We start from the raw sequence: 12,079 nt of genomic DNA on the forward strand, positions 1-12,079 counted from the left end.
AGGACAAATTTCACTGTGTGCATCGTGTGCTGTGCTACTGTGTATCACATGTGACAATCACTTCACTTTCTTTCTTGGAGGTGTGAGGTGCCACCATAGGACATTTATTAGTTCAAATTGGATTAAAAAAGTAATCCTTCTATGTTCTGTGCACATGGCGGGTCACACAACACAGAACATAATTTTGATATTTTTTTAAAAACGGTAAATTGGTTGACTGTGATCGTCCAGTGTGGGGCGCAGGTTTCGACTTCATCAGGAGTGCTTACGTCACTGCTACTTTGATGCAGTGTTGGTGCGGGAATACCAAAATCACAAGAGCCGCCTGATCAAATAGTAATGCCCCACCCCATCTCTTTCTTTCTCTCTCTCTCTCTCTCTCTCTGTGAGGGTTTGATGGACTCTCTCCTTCATGGCGGCTGCCTTTATAGCCCACGTTCAAAAACCAACCTTCCTCTGTCTCCCTTTCTGTCGTAGGCGAACATCTGCGCGTGTGTTCCCAAGGCTACACCTGCTGCACCTCGGAGATGGAGGACCGGCTCAGCCAGCAAAGCAAGCTGGACTTCGAGAGCCTGGTGGAGGAGACGAGCAACACGTTGCGCACCACCTTCGTGTCCCGTCACCAAAAATTCGATGGTGAGTTTAGCGGGTTCTTTTCTTTGCTCTGTGAATGCCTACTTCAGCAAGGTGACATTAGTTGAGTTGGGAGGGAAAGAAAATCACTGCTGACACGCGCGAAGGACGGCTCCTCGAATTCCTCGGGGTTGTTGTAATGTGTGGATGTGAGCTCGTTTGTATACTCCAACGTGGCCGTAAAACAACCTTTTTGCCTCTTGAGCAGCGAGGGGATTTGGAGAAAGAATCTAGGTGAAAGACCTTGGTATAACAGCTGAATAAATATTAATCTGAACTCAAGCAAGATGTCAAATCACTAAATTACATGTTCCGGCTCTAATTCCGTTCACATTTTTAACCGTGAGGGCCCTGCAGACCCACGCCTTCAAAGTCCACCTCAATGCTGGGAAGAAGTGGGAAATGTGGGATTTTAAGGATTTAGTAAAATTACATTTGTTCATATTTAGTTTTTTTGGTCCCTTTGTTGAAAGAAGAACATTCTAGCACTACTCTTAATTGATGATGCAAAAAAATCATAAAGTCTCCTTTCTCTAGCAAACTTCCACAGTTTTTTTTGCACAGCGAATAGACTTAAGCTTGTGGCCACCGCAGAGAGCAGGGAAAAAAGGCTCTTAATTGGATGATGTTTCATTAATGCAAAACATAAATGAACATTAATAAAATAAATGCTGAGACATGTAATTATATTTTTTTCGTAATTGAGAATTGTAGGCGGCCACTGCAGTCTGTTTCATAGTAGGGAGGAAATAATTAGAAAGAAAACAGATTCAAATAGAAAAATTGACGCTTCGGCTGGAAGCCGCCTTAAAGGGAAACCAATTAAGAGGTCCTGTTATTAAATCCATCCCATCACATGCTGAGACTTTTCTCACTATATAGCATATTGGCCAAAATATATGAAGACTTTTTCAAGACTACTTAAATATACTACTTTGTTCATACTGTGTTTATCACCATCTACTGGTGTTGCGTAACCCCTGAATATAATGATTTATGACATACTGTCACAATGTAAGGACTTACTTCCTCGCCATGTCCAGTCATCGTGACACTTACAAACATGGTGCAGGGCAAGACTTCAATGTATTGTTGTGCTATATGTTAAATGAAATAATAATAGTAAAGCTTCTTGCTCATTTGGTCCAAATTTTCACTTAAACATGAAACATGAGTAAGTCACAATTACAATTTCTGAACTGGGAAGTAGAAAATTTCCTCATATTCTTGAACGTCCCATTTTCAGATTAAATGTATACCTTCAGGGGCATGGACGACCCTAGCCTTTTTGGTGCCATGGGAGAACACCCCCTCTGGCTCCCCCTACACACACACACACACACACACATATTTTATTGTAAAAACTGTTTTCGGAACCATTCTGAATTTAATACACAAACACACACCAAAATTATTCTTATGTGTTTCAAATTTGCTACTGTTTATGCAAAAAAACTCCTGCACGCTCTCTCAGATCGGAAAACGAAAGGAGACTAAAAATTCCTTCTTCACGGGGTCTCCGATTCCAATCATGTCTGTTCTCCGTTGTTGTCCCTGGCTGGTGGAACAACCTGCCCTCCTCCACACGACTAGCCGAGACCATCACCACTTTTAAGAAGCAGGTGAAAACCCTCTTATTCCAAAAATATTACAGACAAATCTAACACTTACACAAGCACATGCGTACACATTGAACAAACAAATACAAAATGTATAAATACATTATAATTTTTCTTAGTCTAGCACCCAACACTCTCCGAGCATGCTCTTCAATGACAAGTCTAAGCCTTATCAGGGCTCTTAGTTTGTAAACTCGATATTCTATGGAAATCGAACGAGAATTGCTGGTGTCTTCCTATTGTAAGTCGCTTTGGATAAAAGCGTCTGCTAAATAAAGTAAAGTAAAGTAAAGTAAAATACATTTTACAATATAAGTCCAGTTGTTAGGATTGCTGTATCTATAAAGTCTTATTCCGATTAAATTTGAAGCAGGCATGAAGCAGCCATGAAGCTATGGGTTTTGACGTGGGCTGGACTCAGATGAAAAAGTCCACTCTTCATCCATTCGATATGTCCTCATTTCTGTCCCTGGCTATTTATAGGAGCCTATTTAGCAATCCTCAGCTCCAACTTTTGATTATGGGCTTTTTGATGCATTATTGAGTAAGCTCGGTACGTTTGGGGTCTCTGAGTGGATCTGGGATTTAGCCTGGGTACACTTGTGAATGCTGCTGAAAGTGGTGGGATTTTTGTTGTTTTTGCACGCCTCTTGGCTAATGTGTAATTAGTGTAAGTGTGATTTGAGATATCTGCTGAAAAGCAAGCTTTTTATAATTTTAAGGCAGTGTCAAGAGATATTCCAGAAGTGTGAAATTTCCCATAAAGTCTCTAACACACCAATTATATAATTATAGGTTCAAAAAGGAAGTTTCAGTAAAAATGTCAGGTTTTAGGGGAAATAAAAGATTTGTTGGAATAATGAATAAGAATGAAAATAATCATGTAACACTGCCAGAGGTGGCAATACATGCAATTTTGCATGTTTATAGCCGACACTAACACATTCTTCTATGAACATGTGGCCATGTGAGAATTGGTTTGTTGACCAGGAGAGGCTTGCAAATTGTTGCTATGTTTTAAATCTAAAAGTTGGAGCACGACTGCATTACAAAACCATATGGTGCCTTGCTCTAACATTTTTTTAAGCATTGCATATGTGGAACTTGGATCTCCAGGATTATACAAATATGAGCACTTTTCCTGCCTCACTGAAAATGGGAAACTGTAATCCTCAGACTTGATTACATCAGGGCAAAAGCAGCTTGGGATGATTGAAGCCTGGCATGTGAAAGCATGCAGAATAATACTAAAAAAAAAAAAGTTAACTCTAGCTCCACTGCATGCTTTTCACGTCGCTGACTTTAGATTTTTGTTTATCCTGGTTTCCTGTGGTGCGTTAGACATTCCTGAGTTGAATCTTTTTTTTTGAGGGCTTTTGTACATTTAGATGCCAGAACCCATCATTGAAATGTGAGAAGCATAGAGACCTCCTTTATCTGAAAGTGAAAGTGAAGTGATTGTCATTGTGAAACACTGCAGCACAGCACACAGTGACACAATGAAATGTGCCCTCTGCTTTTAACCATCACCCTTGGTGAGCAGTGGGCAGCCATGACAGGTGCCCGTGGAGCAGTGTGTGGAGCTTTGGTCAGTGGCACCTCGGTGGGACCTTGGCGGATCGGGATTCAAACTTCTGATTACTCAAAGTCCAACTCAAAACCAGAACCTCAACTGCCGTTGCTGTGTAGTTTCTAACTGTTTTATATATATATATATATATTATAAACTTGTACAGATTGTTTGGTGAATTGGTCATGTTGTAAGAAAGAAAGTGAATCATTGTCATCGTGATACACAGCACAGCCGGGGAGCAGCGTCTTGGCGGTTCCTTACTTTACTTTTCTTTTATCCAAAGTGAATTACAAGAGGATTCTAATTCGGTTTCTATAGATTTTGATTTATAAAACTAAGAGCCCTGATAAGGCCTTACTTGTCAATAATAGAACATGCTAGGGAATTGTTAAGTGCTAGACGAAATTTACATTTTTTTTACCCGCTTACCCGCTATGCCATGACTGGCCAATTGCATTTGGTAATATAGAGTGCTAACAAGACTGATTTAAAGAAGCACTTTATGTCAGATGTACACTGCTTGGCCTTCGGGTCTGGAGGAAGGGGCTCAGATGTTGCCTGGCTTACAGCAGGTTGAAAACATCCATTATGAAGACACTCTTTCGTGCATCTACGTTGCACTAGCAGTCCTGACTCAGTAAATAGTTGCACCTTTAAAGGAATTTGATGGTTGATACTTGACTGCTAACTGTTGACAGCAGAAAGGAGGAGCTGCTTCAGTTTTGATGGGAGGTGCAGTGCCCCATCACTCCATCGCAGTGTGACAGCCGGCAACTGTGAAAAGGAAGCCTTCCGAAGCCCCCGGGTGAAAAAAAAAAAAAAAAAAGCGAATAAATAAAAAATCCGACTCGCGTTTGTTGTAGCTGTGTTTTTACGTCAGACAGTGTTTACATGTAGTTCCGCCGGCTGCACGCGGGCAGATGGGTTCGTGGGCGGGGCACATTATCACGTCAGGGTGGGACGCTGCAGATGGTAAATATTGCGTTTTCAGCCGAGTCCTCGAGCCAGTGATGTTTATGGAAGGTTTTGCTCTCGCGGCACTGCGAACACAGACGGCTCAGTATTGGAGTGAGTGCGTGTCTGTGAGCATCTGTGTTTCTTGTTTTTTTTTTCCTTTACACCGTATGTGTGGGTGTGGTTTTTCCAGTTCCCACATATTGCACAATATATATTTTTTTTCCTCTTCTTCCTCAGTGAACTGCTCCGCAGGGTGGCCGTGTATAAAGAATCGGTGCCTGGTGGAGACTGTTCCCACTCCCATATGGCAGTTCTCATAACTTTCTCCCTCCTCGTTTCCCCCATCATTTTAAATCCAGTCAGAAGTGGCCTCGGGAGCGGCAGCCGATTGGACCTGACACTCCCGGGGGAGGGCGTGCCGGTGATGCGGAGATGCAGCAACGTTCCTCCAGCAATTTATTCCTTTATTAACCCTCGAACACAGAAGCAGGTGAAGGTTCTAGACGCCTGTGTTGATACGCTTGTTCCATGTTCTGTAAAATGTGGAAGCTGGGTGCTGGCAGAAGGGACGTGGCACACATGGCCACTCCCCTCAGAGCTCTGGGAGGAATGAAGTTCACTCTTCTGTCTCCTGTCGTCCTTGCCCTAATTCTGCTCGTTTTTCATGTTTCTGGAGAAGACTTGCATACGTTTAAAAAAGACACAATTATTTTTTCATTTCTAAACGACTTTTAAAGTTCTGTTTTTTTATTTTGTAAAAAGAAAAGAAGAATACATAAATTATATGCAATCATCTGGCTTTCAGTAGTTAATAGTCTGTAGCAACATGGTGTTTAACCACAATGGCTCAATCTACTGGTTGTTGGACCAGTTGGAAACGATGCCATAAATCTGTGCTGCAATGATAAGGGCAAGGGGTTGTTATTTTACATCCATTAAGTTGCACGTCCCATGTATGTTACGTTACACTTCAGAACCAGCCCATAACATTCGCTTTTCTAATGTGCTCTTTTTTCCCAAAAAGTAGCATATTGTGAAATATGGAAACCTATTTCTGACTTTTCACCCTTACAACCCTGTCTTTATGTCTTGCATTTCTGATGTAATTCTTATTTCTTGTAATTCTCACTTTCTTCTTCTCGCGCTTTAGGGCTGAAGCATGTATTTAAGCATCCAGGATATTATAACACATAGTAAATATTAAAGTGTCTGGACAGAGCAGATGGCTCTTTTTTGGTTGTAAAGAGTGATGGTTATTTGTTGGTTGTAAAGCAAGAACTATGAATAAAAAAGAAATAACATGGGACAAGATTCATAAGCTCAGATTAAAGCGAATCATGTACGATTGCTATTTGTTCTATAGTTGTGGAGGACTAGAACAGATACTTATCATCTTTGTAACTTGATGTGTCTATTCATAGACCGCTTCAGTGAGGTCTTGAGAAAGTGCACCCACAATTCCTAGCGTGCCTTAAAGGATATCATCAGAAATGTTTTTAGCAGCTCTCATTTGACTTGGACCACTTTTAATGTTCAGCTCGTCTCAGAACATTTTTATTTATCTGCATTAAAACACAATTCTTACTTGATTCAAGCAGTGCACTTCAAATACGGAAATGGATTCAAAAGATGCGTTTTTTTTTGTGGGTCATGTTTAGACAGATCTTGTTACACACATTTTGCACATCCTCACAAAGAAGTGAATGTGTGTGTGTAATGTACCACACGGCCCGGTATATACAGCTGAACAGGACAGGGAGTTGCAGAGTGAAATGCTTCTCGTGCATTGCCGCTTGGACACAGATTCAGAAGTGTCCGTTCTTGATGAGGAGCTGGGTTCATGGGGTCGGATGCGAAGTGCATGCATTGAGGTTGTTGAGGATGAGTGGGAGAAGACTTTAGAGACAGGCTGGGGGATAGAAACCAGAACCATGTATATATGTGTACTTCCTGGAAGCCTACATGAATAAGTAAGTGTTGTTGTGAAGGGCTTGTGTCAGCTAAAGTGACCGTCAGGAGGAAGAGTATTCTCAGCGGAGCAGGGCAATCGGATTGGTCCAGCACTTTAGCTCGTGGCTGGCGGCAGCCCCCATAAGGGGGGGACAGTCTGCCATTTTGAGTAATTTCATCACGTCGGGACAGACGGACCCCTGTTTGTTCCACACTCCGGGATGGAACCGACCGGCTCCCTGGAACTGATTTGAAGTGGTTATATGAGATCTGCGGAAATCAGATTTCATCTCTTTTCATTTATTTATTTATTTATTTATGTCGGAGAGGGACACTGAAATGTCCTCAATGCTGTAATTTACTTTGTGCTCAATCTCCACTTACATTGAGTTTGTGCTGCTGACAGCTGAGACCACCGCCACCCCCTCCTCTCCTTCTCCCACTCTGTCTTCAGAGGGAAATTTGACCGGCCTGCTAAGTACCAAGCCCTTGCATTTTATGTGCTGACAGAATTATCTTAAATTACTTGATTATGGGAAAACCGAAAGTGGCACCTTGTTGCGTGTGCAGTCTGCTCGGTTTGGGACTGGCCTGATGTGGGCGTTATGTCGCCCAGACCGTTGCTCTCTTCCCTCTTGTAAAATATCAAATTGTTGATTTTCCGGGCCAACGTAAATGTCTGCGCTATTTTTATTGAGCCGCGGTTTCTCAACTGCTACCGTGTGTCCTTACTGGTAAGTCATGACCACTGCCCTTCTACAAATAAAGGCTATGGGCTGTATTTCCCGGGCACTAAATAAAAAAAAAGTAGCACATAGAGTGTGGTCACTAATACCACAGCTTTTGAATGTACAGAAATCTGTGTTGAGAAACTCATATAGGCGGCCTGTTACGTTTGAGTGTACAAAAAAATTGCTCAGTTTAATATTGAAAGTACTCAAGTTAAAATCTGAAAAAAAGAGAATGTCGAGTAAATTCAACGCAACATAATTAGGAGGTAAAGTTTTGTCTCACTAGTCGGGGCATTTAGTCGGGGCTTTCAGTCCGTGTCAGCTGACCATTGTTTCCACCAGAAGGCTTGAATCAATTAAAAAGGCCTGTGCAGAATAAAGAATAAAGATTTAATGATATATAGTACAGTTTTACCTAGCTACCTAATTCATTGATAAATTTGACCTACATTCAGTGGACATCAGTGGACATCCGTCAAGATGTCTTAAGTGCAGTTCTCATTGTGTAGTACATGAGCAGCCATATCTCACCTGCTATGTGCTATATAGTGCTGTTCTTTTTTATCTCTTTGGAAATTGTTGGCTAAGTTCCTTGGTATGTTTTGGTCCTACCCTGCCATTTCAGTTTGGTCCAGTGTTGTTTAGACTGTGGTTCAGTGGACGGGCAGGGCTGTGGAAATAGCTGTGTCACCCTCCCCATAATGGCAGGCGTTAACGGCTCATTCACTTTCCACTTTGGGCTGTGCCCTCATGTGCCTCCAGTAAGTACAGCTGCCGAGGGTCAGAGGCAGCTTCATTTTTTACAGAACTAGGCGAAATCAGGCGTGACTGCCAACGAAATCAAGACCCAGATGGGACACAATTGAATGGGAAAAAAAAAACAGAAAGAATGAGTGGAGCAGCAGCGGGGGCATTTTATCACTTGATGCAACACATCTATCCTGATTGGACTGGTGTCTTCCAGGGTGATCTCGCCTCCATCCACAGTACACAATAGCCACTGAATTGCTGATAAGTAGAGAAGAAGACTTAAGTTTTTTCGGGGGCTACATATAGTAATTTGTTACGCCCAGTTACTTACTCACAGCCTGAGGAGTGAGGTTTGAGTCATGTGACACTTGATGTCTAATGCCACTTCAAGTCTTCTGGATTTATACAAATAAGTTACAGTATTCGAAAAGACTGCTTGCTTGTTAATTGGAGAGGTGGAACAGCACTTTTTGCTGTTAACTATTTCTGAAATACAGAAGAAAAGAATTTTTTTGTATGAACAAATATTAAAATGGGAGGAGCTTGTGGCTATGACTGACAGCTCTCACACATATTTTAATTCAAGACGTTCACAAATCACATATTGTTGCAAGATGGTAAATTTTTTTCCCCCAATCGTCCAAAAATGCCTTCAAATACACAGACAGTTTGCCAATTTTCTATATGTATTTAACTGCTCCAACTACTTAATCATTCTTCGACAAGCATATTTTTAAACAAATTGTCCAATTCAGATTAGGGATCGGTATTGTTAAGATTTTAACGGTATTACTACTTCTATTGATACCACTTATCGATTCAGTATTTAAACGTACTCTTATTGTAAATTTTGTTGGGAAATTGACAACAGAAATAACAACATTGTTAATTTAAAGTAAAATAATTATCTATAGCTTAGCCAACATTAATCTATAACAAACTGCGGAATAGACATTTCCTGCGTGAGATCGCAAATATCGGCAGTGCAGGCGTATAACGAATATCATTGGAAATTACGAAAGGCTGGTCTGGTAAAATATGCTAGGTAATGTTTATTTGGATTTTTTTTATATTTGTCCAGTGCGGACAGCAGAACTGTTAAAGTGAGAGCTTATCCATACTTCTGTCTTTTATAATTAGGCACAGAGAGCGATTACGTACTGGGTTTTGGTACTCATCCCTAATTCAGATGCCCCAAATCTGGCAACAAAGGCACGTGTCTTGCCAACTAGACTCTTACTAACACACGACCTTCATCTCCACTGTTGCAACAGGGTGAGTATCAGAGACTGGGAATGTGAATGTGCTTACGGACTGAAGTTCACTGAAATACACTGATCACTTCTCAAAATCTTACTATGATGTGTTTCAGAGCAAACACTACAGTACAAATCGCAGATGCAGAACTTTAAAACACAATCAAGGGACGGCGCTTTTTGATTGTGAAATGCTGCAGAGCACAGGTTGTTCTGTATGAGCAGTGCCAGGAAGGTCTGTGGATACATCTGTGTCTCTACTCCACAAGCACACATAAAATATTCACATGGACTGGAATGCTTCTGAGGCTACTTTTATGCTCCATAATGCTGCACCATAATGCTGCAGGAGAAGCTAATTATACAGTCTAGCCAGAGTGGATTCCTCTGCCCTGTCTGATTTGGACTGTACTGAGGTGTTCTTCTGTGCCTACAGAAAACCCATCTGGTCTTCTGGTAGATCTCCATATCTTTGGTATAAAATTGAATTTCCCAATAGCTCCTTGTAGCAGGCATAAGGTAAACAGCGCTGGGCATACAGGGAGTGCAGAATTATTAGGCAAATTAGTATTTTGTCCACATCATCCTCTTCATGCATGCTGTCTTACACCAAGCTGTATAGGCTCGAAAGCCTACTACCAATTAAGCTTATTAGGTGATGTGCATCTCTGTAATGAGAAGGGGTGTGGTCTAATGACATCAACACCCTATATCAGGTGTGCATAATTATTAGGCAACTTCCTTTCCTTTGGCAAAATGGGTCAAAAGAAGGACTTGACAGGCTCAGAAAAGTAAAAAATAGTGAGATATCTTGCAGAGGGATGCAGCACTCTTAAACTTGCCAAGCTTCTGAAGCGTGATCATCGAACAATCAAGCGTTTAATTCAAAATAGTCAACAGGGTCGCAAGAAGCGTGTGGAAAAACCAAGGTGCAAAATAACTGCCCATGAACTGAGAAAAGTCAAGCGTGCAGCTGCCAAGATGCCAATTGCCACCAGTTTGGCCATATTTTAGAGCTGCAACATCACTGGAGTGCCCAAAAGCACAAGATGTGCAATACTCAGAGACGTGGCCAAGGTAAGAAAGGCTGAAAGACGACCACCATTGAACGAGACACACAAGCTGAAACGTCAAGACTGGGCCAAGAAATATCTCAAGACTGATTTTTCTAAGGTTTTATGGACTGATGAAATGAGAGTGAGTCTTGATGGGCCAGATGGATGGGCCCGTGGCTGGATTGGTAAAGGGCAGAGAGCTCCAGTCCGACTCAGATGCCAGCAAGGTGGAGGTGGGCTGGTATCATCAAAGATGAGCTTGTAGGGCCTTTTTCGGGTTGAGGATGGAGTCAAGCTCAACTCCCAGTCCAACTGCCAGTTTCTGGAAGACACCTTCTTCAAGCAGTGGTACAGGAAGAAGTCTGCATCCTTCAAGAAAAATATGATTTTCATGCAGGACAATGCTCCATCACACACGTCCAAGTACTCCACAGCGTGGCTGGCAAGAAAGGGTATAAAAGAAGAAAAACTAATGACATGGCCTCCTTGTTCACCTGATCTGAACCCCATTAAGAACCTGTGGTCCATCAAATGTGAGATTTACAAGGAGGGAAAACAGTACACCTCTCTGAACAGTGTCTGGGAGGCTGTGGTTGCTGCTGCATGCAATGTTGATGGTGAACAGATCAAAACACTGACAGAATCCATGGATGGCAGGCTTTTGAGTGTCCTTGCAAAGAAAGGTGGCTATATTGGTCGCTGATTTGTTTTTGTTTTGTTTTTGAATGTCAGAAATTTTTATTTGTGAATGTGGAGATGTTATATTGGTTTCACTGGTAAAAATAAATAATTGAAATGGGTATATATTTGTTTTTTGTTAAGTTGCCTAATAATTATGCACAGTAATAGTCACCTGCGCACACACAGATATCCCCCTAAAATAGCTAAAAAAAAATAAAAAATAAAAACTACTTCCAAAAACATTCAGCTTTGATATTAATGAGTTTTTTGGGTTCATTAAGAACATGGTTGTTGTTCAATAATAAAATTATTCCTCAAAAATACAACTTGCCTAATAATTCTGCACTCCCTGTATGTGGAGGAGAAATTCAGACCCTATGCAAGAAACGTTCAGTGGATGTTTAAAAATCACCCAGCGGTTTATAAAGAGGCTCATCAGTCACTGCGAACCCCAGGGACAGCGGGACAGACATGGGATGTGGACTCCAGGCAGACCTGTCGTTTCTCAGCTCTCTGTGATAAAAGCATTGATGGCATCTTTCTTCACATGCAAAGCTTGATGTAAACACGTGGAGATGCCGTTTTAATTGTGACAGAATGTACAGCTGGACATGTCAGGGATTCTGTACTAATTTTTGCAACAGAAGGACCAAACTGATGCATTTTTTACGTTGGAGCTAAAATGGAACATTTCAGGTAATAATATTTTACCAGCTTTCTTGCTGGCCATACCAATTCAGACCATTTAAAACTGGTCAAAAAACAGCATTAGATTTTATAAATTTATTCCACATTTGATCATATGATCTACAGTGTTTTCAAACTTGTTTGTTTTGTGAGTTGGACAAAAGGCAGCCGCAAAATTGCGAAAGGA

At 41.4% G+C, this 12,079-nt stretch overlaps 1 protein-coding gene and 1 long non-coding RNA gene across 3 annotated transcripts in view; one reads left to right on the top strand and one right to left on the bottom strand.

Annotated features, from left to right (window-relative positions):
• gpc6a (glypican 6a) overlaps nucleotides 1-12,079 on the top strand; it is a 114,725-nt gene that overhangs the window by 22,679 nt on the left and 79,967 nt on the right. For both annotated transcript variants that reach the window (XM_028980484.1, XM_028980485.1), the window contains exon 2: nucleotides 478-636. In XM_028980484.1, the coding sequence (XP_028836317.1) occupies nucleotides 478-636 (159 nt within the window). The remainder of the gene's footprint in view (nucleotides 1-477; nucleotides 637-12,079) is intronic.
• On the bottom strand, nucleotides 6,571-7,988 carry LOC114790423 (uncharacterized). The gene is made up of 3 exons (XR_003749800.1): nucleotides 7,913-7,988; nucleotides 7,747-7,829; nucleotides 6,571-6,691 (listed from the first exon to the last, which is right to left on the bottom strand). It is a non-coding gene; the product is annotated as an uncharacterized LOC114790423 (long non-coding RNA).

The sequence above is a fragment of the Denticeps clupeoides genome, chromosome 5, assembly GCF_900700375.1.
Source record: "Denticeps clupeoides chromosome 5, fDenClu1.1, whole genome shotgun sequence".
In the NCBI taxonomy this organism is placed as follows: Eukaryota; Metazoa; Chordata; class Actinopteri; order Clupeiformes; family Denticipitidae; genus Denticeps; species Denticeps clupeoides.